Source organism: Zea mays, chromosome 4 (assembly GCF_902167145.1).
Source record: "Zea mays cultivar B73 chromosome 4, Zm-B73-REFERENCE-NAM-5.0, whole genome shotgun sequence".
Lineage (NCBI taxonomy): Eukaryota > Viridiplantae > Streptophyta > Magnoliopsida > Poales > Poaceae > Zea > Zea mays.
This window is the reverse complement of record NC_050099.1, coordinates 203,316,685-203,327,365: the sequence shown is the minus strand read 5'-3', so window position 1 is coordinate 203,327,365 and position 10,681 is coordinate 203,316,685. Positions and strand designations below refer to the sequence as shown.

The window sequence follows — 10,681 nt, the reverse complement described above, 5'->3', positions numbered from 1 at the left end:
AGAACCTTTGTTTGTAAAATAATTAATCAGACAAGTAATAACCCACGTATACGTTGGCAAGTCAATCAGAATGTACTCTATTTCTTCTCCCAACAATAATTCATGGCTGATGGAACATGCACGCACGATAATTAGTGGAGACGTCACACGATCCAAAGGCTGTTAGTTTCATTCATCATCTGCTAATTAATCAGGCGTGTCCAGAAGAATAAAAAGACTTGCCGTGACGAAACTCGAAACCACTCACTCTTGCCTTTTGTGTAGTAGTATAAAATATCATGAACCCTAAACCCCTGTGATATGATGCGTCGTCGTCTCTATCTAATCGCACTCGCCCATCGTATAGTTGTTAATAATAACAATAATAATATAATCCTAGTGTATTTTCAACGTTAATTGGCCTGCTACGTGTCTGTCATTAGCTAGGAGAGAGAGCTGCTGATTCAATTCAAGGGCACCAAAACAACCTCAGTTCGGCAACAAGCGCACCTGAAAATTATTGGCGAAGATGATATGGATTCGTTGCTAGCCTTGCCTAGGTTATGATTTCTTTTATATAATAAGGCAATAAATAAATTAAAGATGGATACGATTGGTGATTCAGATTTTATGTAGAGTGTATCAATATTTTTCATAATAAGAGCCCGTTCGTTTGTCCCGGAATGGACCAGAATTTGTTCCGGTTTATCAAAACGTATATAAATCAGAGAAGTAGGAACCGTCCCGAACCTCCAATTCATGAAAACCGAATAGGGCCAGTAGTAAAAGTAATGAAGAGTTGTTTGGTGCCAACTTAACATGTTTATGCCCGCTTTTCACATGTGCACACGTACGGTAGGAAGCATCGTGCATAAGATACGTGCCTTTAGTGTTCTCTTATATTATATTACTCTTTTCAAGCATAAGTTTGTTGATTCGCATTGGTAAGTGGGATTCCATCCGATTGATAGATCGTCCTATGCATCTTTAATTTAATTTGTTGAGCTTAAAGCAAATTTGATTCCCAGGAATATTTATTTATTTGCCTCCCAGAAGGAGAGAATCCAAGGAGACAGATAACTACACCAAGGTGAAGCTCAAACCACGCATTATATATATCCTTTTGTGTTGATTAGGTTTAGATTTCTTTGTTGCTATTATAATTAGCACTTCACTTTACCAAGGTGAAGCTCAAAGAGAGACATTCTTTAAAAAATGGATAGTAATAAATAAAGTGTTTGGTTTGCTATCAATCTATTATTTTAGACTAACACTATGATTATGAGGAGAGAATGGGAGGGGTAAACTGCGGCAGGAGGGAAGAGGTTGATAACGGCGACAGTGGCGCGAGTGAGAGAGGGGTTATTGTAACAGTGTTCACTCTGACATGCCCTCATCAACACTCTAGACTAAGCTTAACAGATCTAGAGCCCATTCATCGCAGACAAATAAAACGGCATAACTTCATGTATTTGATTTGGTATGGATGTTCGTATTTTTTAGATTTATTTTCTGATCTGGTGAGGGTTTTTTTATGCGTGTGTGTTTCAACCTGAATCGTAAGGTCCGGAGAGTATATTATATTTTATATAAGTGTTATTGTTTAATGTCTAGTATTATCCATATCGAGGTCGAGGGTGGCCTAACATTGTTTATAGGAGGGCGGGTCCGCTGCAATGGACAAGCACCTCGATTCAATCAGCGAAAAGCTTCATGGCACCAAGCGACCACTTGGATGCCGTCATACAAATCCGGCCAATTGGCAGTCTCAGCCACAAATAATGATCCTTACGACTCCCGCTACAACAATGAACAAGGACAGATGCACATGTAATATATATATATATATATATATATATATATATATATATATATATATATATATATATATATATATATATTAAAAATGGGAGTGGAAGCTAGCTAGCTAGTGTCCTCCATCGGCTCCCTCCGATCCATGGGAAATTACCAATCATTGGAAAATTATTATATTGATCATGATAAAGCAATTTGATTAGACGTGCTGGAATATTGTTGATTTGCATGTAAATTAAATTACTCCTAGATATATATAGGTGTTTCTATTACTCCTAGCTAGGTATATGGAGTATGCCAATTTTGTGAACAATAACGATGTTGATCCACTAACGATAACGATGTTGTGCGTGCCTATGTAAAAAAAAGCAAGCCAGGCAACAAGTGGCTCTGTCTCGTGTGTGTGCTCAAAAGATTTCTGCATAAATTAGGCCATGCATGCATGCAATGAGTTAAAAGTGGCAAGAAAAAAGCGAGGAGAGGATCGGAGGTTTGGTATAAATAAAATATATCAAGAGTTAGGGTCCGTATAGTTGGGCTGTGACTTGTCCAAAAACAGCTTTAGCTCTAGCTTTTTCTAAAAAGCAGCTTTTCTAATAGAGTAAAAGTCATTTCGTAAATCGTTTGCCAGAAAAGGCTTATCTTAAAGTCATAGTTATTTTCCTGTATTAAAGTGATAGAGCCGCCAAAGACTATGAAGCTACTATTTGTAGCTTCTTCTGCGTAGAACAAAAATAACTCTGGCCTTTAGATGTTTTTTGTATTAAGCCGTTTTAAAAAAAATAGTGTTTGGTAGAGCTCTGACTTTTCTCTGTTTTTTTTTTATAAAAAAGTCAGAGCCAAAGTCCTACCAAACAAGCTCTTAATTCTGCGTGAGGGAGAGATGAGATGAGCTTGGCTGGCTGGCTGGCTCAAGTCAAGTCATATGCAAATTCCATCCAAAATATTCTCTTGGGAAGACAAGATTATTTTTAAGAAGTGATCTACATACATATAGGAGAGAAGGATCTCCGAATTAAAAAGATTACTCAAAAGCTCACTACCCTTCCCATACTTGCATGCAATCCAAGCTACCCAACTCTACTCGATCGACAAGATTCTCAAAACACTAAAAAGATATATAAAAGGAAAAATAATGGTGAAACAAAATAATATATATAATATGGTGGACCAAACCAAAGTCTTCTCCTCTAGCTGTGTGCCTGTGTGTCTGTGTCCACTATAAAAGGACCTCACCAACCCAGGCCGCCTTCTCCAGAGGCCAGAGCAAGCATCTAGCTACCATTCACAACACAAGTAATATGTACCACCATCATTTCCATGGCGAGGTGGACAGCCTCCGCTTCCTGTCCCCTCCGACGACCGCTTCCTTCGCCGCCGCGCACCACCAGCACATGAACATGCCCTTGCCGCCTCCGGCATACTACTTAGCCATCGACGGCGACGCGGCTTGCTTTGATGAGCTTGACACCATCGTGCGGGAAGCCGCAGCCCACCTCGGCGGCAACAGCAACAATGAGTCGCCCAGCCTGTCGGGCTCGGGCTCCGACAGCGCAGCGGCGGCCGACCAGGAGCGCCGGCGCCGCCGGATGGTGTCCAACCGCGAGTCGGCGCGGCGGTCGCGCGTGCGCAAGCAGCGGCAGCTCAGCGAGCTGTGGGCGCAGGTGTCGCACCTCCGCGGCGCCAACCGCCGCCTCCTCGACGACCTCAACCGCGCTCTCAGGAGCTGCGCCGACGCCCGCCGCGAGAACGCGCGCCTCAGGGACGAGAAGGCCCAGCTGGCCAACAGGCTCCACCAGCTGCTCATCATCGCCGGCTGATGTGGAGGAGCCACATAACAACACCATCAGCAGCACCAGTATTGCTGAATGATCGTCGAACGCCCAGTTTTTTTTGTTTTGTTTGTTACTCGAGAGAGAGAGAGAGGACAATTATATATCGATAATAAGGACGGACACGTGTGATTAATTAAGCAAGGATAATTAATTTGAGAAGAGATGCGTGCATGCACCTTCAACCGATTCAACTGTTTTGTTTCTAATTATAAGAGTTATTATTATTATTTTGGGATTTGTTACCTTATATACAAGACACTATCAGCCACCACGTAATCTTGAAACTACTAGTAGACACTACGAGGGGTGTTTAGTTTGATTAATCACTCCATTTAAAATAAGGCGGTACATGATGTTGTAATTTTAGAGAAATAAGTGATATGCTTCCAACATATTTAAATATATTAAATATTTTAATTTCAAATAAAACAAGCATATAACTCAGATAAATATCATATGTAAACATGGTTTTGCTTCTCGCGCGTGCCGTCCCCTGCCCTAGGAACTTGCCTCCTCGTGGGTTGCTCGGCCACCAGGACTTGTAGCAGACCACTCGGTTGTCCTTCCTTTATAAAAACCTCAAAATGGACAGCACATGATAGATCCATTCCTCAAATTGTGGGATGACCTCATTCCTTATATTAATACTAACTAATTATAAGAAATGAGATGGTGATGAATCAAATTATTTTATTCTACAAACCAAACAAAAAAGTAAGAATAGACTAGCTCATTTCTTAAACCAAACACCATGTATCTCTCCAATGCAAACATTCGTGGGTAAATCTCCAAGACATGCCATGGTTCTGCTTCTGTGACAACCGATGATTGATGACACGGATCCAACTTATTACTATATATGTAACTGATTATACTATGCCAAATTCCCTAATTAATGGAGTTAAAGCTTCTGCTACTCTATTTATGCACAACTTATTACTATATATGTAACCGATGATTGATGATTGATGACACGGTATCAGTATCAGCATATATATGTAAATCATACAACAATCTTTGTACATGAATATTGTAGCATCAAAGATCTTGAACCGAACCAACATCATCCTATTCGTTTAGATGCTTATCGCACAGGATTCCAGGGGACCTTTTTGGCATGCATGCATGCATGTGCCGCAACACAAATATCTAGACCTTTTTGGCATACAATCCAATGCCAAATGAACATAATAATAAATTAAAAGTGGAGTCCTAGTTTTTATCTCAAATGAAAATGAAAGACTGCCCTCGTCCGTTCATAATAAGGAAGACATGAACAAGGCATGCCTTTATTCTCACACAAACGATGTTACAGCCTCTGAAACTGCATTGCATACATATCAAGTGCAAAATTATTGTGTGGCTGGAGAGAGAGAGAGAGAGGAACCTGTGCACGAGCACTGAGCAGCAGAGCAAAGCAAAACAGATCTGAGCAGCAAGTGCGGCATCACGTACGTGTGAACTGAACACCAGCGTGAGATGCTCACATCACAGGGCCGGTGGAACAAGCACCGATGCACCCACCATCCACCATGCCATGTCTCACAGTGCTGCCCATGGACCTTTCCTTATACTACCAAGAAACGAAACAACTGGAAAGTACAAGAGGGCATAGCACTCCGACAAACCGTTGCATGCATGAAGATAACAGGTAGCTCATGCAGTTCAGGTGTGTTCATTCATCTGCTCCGCTGCTCGTCATTATGGCACCTCCAGATTGCCATTCGTGTTGTCCACAAGATGCATTGCAATAATTGGCACCAGAGCGCTAAAGGACGTTGGTACTGCAAACAGAATATTAGGAGACAAGGTGCTGGCGCCCCACAAATTACATCATTTCAGAAGAAAAGGAATAGGAAACTATGCCAAGGTCATGGATATGAGTGACACCCATGTATCAGGTGAAAAGCTGAAACATCCCTGTGGAGGAATAATTTCAATGTCAGTGTACTTCCATAGATATATATAGGCAATGGATCTCAGTATACCTGTAATTAAACAGGTCCACCAAACGAAACCTACCTTTGGTTCAAAACTGTACAAGGTTAACTTGGGCCTAGTGAAAACATACAGTCACTGATTTGAAGGATAACAGATAGAAGTTAGTGACACGAGCTACTGAGTTCTTATCCGTCGGGTGGTCATGAGCTAAATGAGTTACTGAACCATTTCACATGGCTTCACCAGTCAGAGATGGAGACATGTCCTTCACAGTAGAGCTCTTTTCTTGGCAAAATTTTGCTGGATCTGCAAACAACCTTGTAAACGGCCACCTGAAAAGAAAACGAATGGTTGCTGCAGTGGAACTTCAGATCAGTACTCCAAGAAGCAAATTAAGGGAAGACTACCTGCTTAGCCGGATGGTCTTGGACCCTATAACAATTTCTTCGAACACGTATCCTGTTCACAGTAAAGAGAATCATAATTACATATGACTGCATTGCCAGTATAGGCCTCCCACTTGCAGCCAACTGATCAGTCAGATTAAAAAGAAGAAGAAAAAACAGAAGGGAATTTGAAATTCATTTCTTATGAAACTACAATATGACATAACCGTAAGGCGTCGAGTTATTCATCAGCTAATAAAGTGTGATCCATATACTCATGCCATGATTATTCAGAACTTTGCAGTTCAACAATACTATTAGGCTTGGCCACCAAGAAAATATTTTATTTCAGTCTCCACATAATTAGTGTGCCAGCTTGAATTTTAGATTAGGAGTGTCATTTTTACATGTTTGGTAAGTGCACAATAAACGCCTAAACATGTGCCTCAAGATTGATGCCAGCATTTGAAATTCAAACCAATAAATACATACTGTATTCAATTCAAATGCCATTCCTCAACTGTCTCCTTCTCACTTTACTCCCCTTAGCTTGTCTATATAGTATTATCTAGCCTTAGAAGCAATGGCTCTAGAAGTTATTTTACTCCTACCTAGTGAAATTTAGTGCTAACACATTTCATTTTAATTCATTAAGTTGACTTCTTGATTTGAGAGTAGCACATCCTGAAATATGATGAACTACATATCAACAGCAAATGCTGGATAACATAACTGACATATTACATTGTCTGAAACAAATGTCCATCTTAATTTACCAGGCCATTCAGTTCTTACAAATTACCTTTTTCAAAAGTCTTGTTGGAAAAATATTTGGCCTTCAACTGTGCTGCAAGCTTACCCTGATATTTTTTGGTTTTCTCTACATGCTCCAGGGTCTTTAGCTCTCTATGCAGAGTAATAAAAAGAACATTTGGTGTAAACTTTCATGGTTTTCACAGTGACCAAGGAACAGCTTCATTTGACAAGTAGAATACACAATTCACAACTAAAGGCATTAGATAAAAATGAAGTTGTAAAAAAACTAACAAACTGTTGAAAAGATGCATTATTAATAACAATCACTAAGTAGGGGTCTATTTTTTCAATCAACGCAAGGATCCATTGCCAATTTGTTAGGAAGAAAATGGATAGGTTGGAAAATATGAATTGAGATGCCTTATTGCCTTCCATGGGATAAAAGCTTGTTTTGTAGTCCTAGGGGAACTAACATGAGTTTTGAGTTTTTACATAAACACAGGTTGCAGGGAAGGTATTCTTGTTTTGTACTATTGACAACTTGTGTAGCCATATGAACTTGCAGAGATGAAAATTCACTGCAATGTGCTGTTAAAACTGTCAAACCAGAAAGACCAAGCAATCCTCACATAACTGTCGAAAAACAGAAATTATATTGTCAACAATTCGAAAACTAATCCTCATTAGTTTACAAAGCACATAAGACATCTGGCAGAAACGTCTTGGCCTTGGACACATTGCCACATTGGTCCTGGACACATGCAATGTGGTTTCCCAAACTCTGAGCGAGCTACAAGGAAAAGCAAACAAGAAACTGCAAGACCTAAAACATCTCAAAGTAGTCATGTACGTTAGAGACTACCCTCGTCAGTTGCCAGTATCAATTAAGCACCCACAATTGGGCACACGCGTGCATATAAAGAAGCGCACGTAGGAGTCACCAGCACCGCTTAATTCGTGAACCCGGAACCAGCTAGGCAGTTCCCGATGCAGTAGCACGACCCTGAGGGACATTTGCATAAACACAGAGCACGAGAAAGGGGGAGCAAGTGAGAAGGCCTTTACGAGTAGTAGTCCGCAGACGGAAGTCGAGCCGTGGCCTCCGCCTCCTTCGCGGGCCGAGAACGGGAACCCTAGGTGATGAGGTCAGGTGAGCTGAGCCTGAGCTAAAATGGGGACCAGGGCTCGAGAGCGAGAGACAGTGAGGGAGGGAAGTGGTACCACGACGGGTCGACGCTTCGGCGCCACGGCGGAAACCGTACCCTGCGCCGCTTGCTGCGGCGGCGATGGCGCTCCGGCAGCGGGAGGCCACCGTGTCCGGGAGATCGGCATATGGAAGAGGGAAATCCTGCTGACCGATTGACCAATGAAAACGGGCCTTTTTTTTCAATCAGCAGAAAGCATGGCAAACAAAACGTTTTCAGCTGGAATGGATGAGAGATAACTAGTAAACTACTGATTAACTGAGGTCAAATTTGATAAAGTTAATGAAGCAACTCATTAGAAGCTTAAAAAATATGAAGTTGAAGTTACAAATTTTAAAAAAACATTTAAATAAGTTATTTTATTTCTTATATATATATATATATATGTATATATTCCCAAACTTATTTTAGATAAACGTTTCTATAATTGTTATCTATGAGTATAAATTAGCTAGAAAAATATTGGCTCAATCTAGATACATCCTAGTATTTGTTTATGAATGTCTAGGAGCCGTCGATAGTTCTAGGACCACAAACACATGAAAACAGTGAGTTCTAGCTCTCGAAAAAGATGAAAACATGAGAAATAGTTTGAGAGCACAGGATGTCAAAAATATACACGAGAAAATGGTTCTAAGAATAATAACATGTGGCTAAGTACGGGAACGGACAAAAAACCTTGACACAGTAAACCTAAATATAATGGGAAAAAACTCATGACTCTTGCCCTCTTGGTATTTGAGCAGTACTAAAATATGTATAAAATATTCTAGAGTACGACAAATAGACACGTATAAAAAAAATTAAACGGCAGGTCATGCCCGTTCAGAGCATTCTGATGAATTGCAGGAAGCAGGATCATGACTCATTGCTTCTTCATTTCTAAATGACGCCGACTGACATGGGATGAGCTTCGTTGCCTCCTTTTACGACTTCCTGTCCATCTTGGAGAGTTCGTGTTCAGGTGCTCACTGTTCTTATTCAGTAGTAGTCGCTTCAAATCAAAATTCTGAACATTTTTCCTTTGTTTTGCTCTCTGTTCTAAACAAACTTCTTTTTTCACGTATAAAAATATTAGCATCATGGTCAGACAGTACAACCGCATAAGATTATCCTCTTGTTTGGTTGTCCGAAGCAGGAGAATCAGGCTCCCCATATGGTCGGGACCATAATTAGGGATACCCCCAAGACTCCTAATCTCAGCTGGTAACCCCATCAGCACAAAGCTGCAAAGGCCTGATGGATGCGATTAAGTCAAGGCTCGGTCCACTCAAAGGGACACGATCTCGCCTCGCCCGAGCCCAGCCTCGGGCAAGGGCAGCCGACCCCGGAGGATTCACGTCTCGCCCGAGGGCCCCCTCAAGCAACGGACACACCTTCGGCTCGCCCGAGGCCCAATCTTCGCCAAGAAGCAACCTTGGCCAGATCGCCACACCGACCGACCGTATCGCAGAAGCATTTAATGCAAGGATGGTCTGACACCTTATCCTGACGCGCGCCCTTCAGTCGACAGAGCCGAAGTGACCGCAGTCACTTCGCCGCTCCACTGACCGGCCTGACAAGAGGACAGCGCCGCCTGCGTCGCTCCGACTGTTGTGCCGCTCGACAGAGTGAGGCTGACAGCAGCCAAGTCCGGCTTCGGGCGCCATAGGAAGCTCCGCCTCGCCCGACCCCAGGGCTCGGCCCCCGTCTCGGCCTCGGACGACGAACTCCGCCTCGCCCGACCCAGGGCTCGGACTCGGCCTCGGCTCCGGAAGACGACGAACTCCGCCTCGCCCGACCCAGGGCTCGGACTCGGCCTCGGCTCCGGAAGACGACGAACTCCGCCTCGCCCGACCCCAGGGCTCGGACTCAGCCTTGGCCTCAGACAATGGTCTCCGCCTCGCCCGACCCGGGGCTCGGACTCAACCTCGACCTCGGAAGACAGACTCGACCTCGACCTCGGAGGAGCCACCGCCTCGCCCGACCAGGGCTCGGACCGACCACGTCACAGGGGGGGCCATCATTACCCTACCCCTAGCTAGCTCAGGCTACGGGGGGCAAGACCGGCGTCCCATCTGGCTCGCCCTGGTAAACAAATAATGATGGCGCCCCACGTGCTCCATGACGACGGCGGCTCTCAGCCCCTTACGGAAGCAAGGAGACGTCAGCAAGGACTCGACAGCCCCGACAGTTGTCCTTCCGCAAGGCTCCGGCGCTCCTCCGACGGCCACGACATCACATGAACAGGGTGCCAAAACCTCCCCGGCTGCCACGACAGCATGTACTTAGGGCACTAGCTCCTCTCTGCTAGACACGTTAGCACACTGCTACATCTCCTATTGTACACCTGGGCCCTCTCCTTACGCCTATAAAAGGAAGGTCCAGGGCTCTCATACAGGAGGTTGGCCGCGCGGAGAGGACGGGACGGCGCGTGCAAGCCTCTCACCCCCTCCCACGCGGACGCTTGTAACCCCCTATTGCAAGCGCACCCGACCTGGGCGCAGGACAAGACGAAGGCCGCGGGTTTCCCCTTTACGCCTGTCTCCTTTTTTCCCCCCTTCGTGCTCCGTCTCGCGCCGACCCATCTGGGCTGGGACACGCGGCGACAATTTACTCGTCAGTCCAGGGACCCCCCGGGGTCGAAACACCGACAGTTGGCGCGCCAGGTAGGGGCCTGCTGCGTGTTGACGAACAGCTTCCCGTCAAGCTCCAGATGGGTAGTCTCCAGCAACCTTTCCAGCCCGGGACGGTGCTCCGTTTCGGGAGTCTTGAGTTCATGCCC

General features: G+C 44.2%; 2 protein-coding genes across 3 annotated transcripts; one reads left to right on the top strand and one right to left on the bottom strand.

The window, feature by feature from the left end:
* The first annotated feature begins 2,791 nt into the window (after positions 1-2,791).
* Positions 2,792-3,866, top strand: LOC103654461 (basic leucine zipper 43). The gene has a single exon (XM_008681292.3). The coding sequence runs from the start codon at positions 3,096-3,098 to the stop codon at positions 3,612-3,614; it is 519 nt and encodes a 172-aa protein (XP_008679514.1). The 5' UTR covers positions 2,792-3,095; the 3' UTR covers positions 3,615-3,866.
* A 725-nt stretch (positions 3,867-4,591) lies between these two features.
* LOC100279157 (uncharacterized) lies at positions 4,592-8,103 on the bottom strand. Of its 2 annotated transcripts, XR_564963.1 has the most exons (6): positions 7,934-8,098; positions 7,778-7,845; positions 6,759-6,862; positions 5,978-6,029; positions 5,652-5,902; positions 4,592-5,549 (listed from the first exon to the last, which is right to left on the bottom strand). XR_564963.1 is itself a non-coding variant. In NM_001152188.2 (5 exons), the coding sequence occupies exons 1-5, from the start codon at positions 8,042-8,044 to the stop codon at positions 5,800-5,802; spliced, it is 438 nt and encodes a 145-aa protein (NP_001145660.1). In that variant the 5' UTR covers positions 8,045-8,103; the 3' UTR covers positions 5,556-5,799. The 2 variants fall into 2 exon arrangements, 1 of the variants encoding a protein (NP_001145660.1); NM_001152188.2 differs by lacking the exon at positions 4,592-5,549 and having other exon boundaries at positions 5,556-5,902; positions 7,934-8,103.
* Between the last annotated feature and the right edge of the window lie 2,578 nt (positions 8,104-10,681).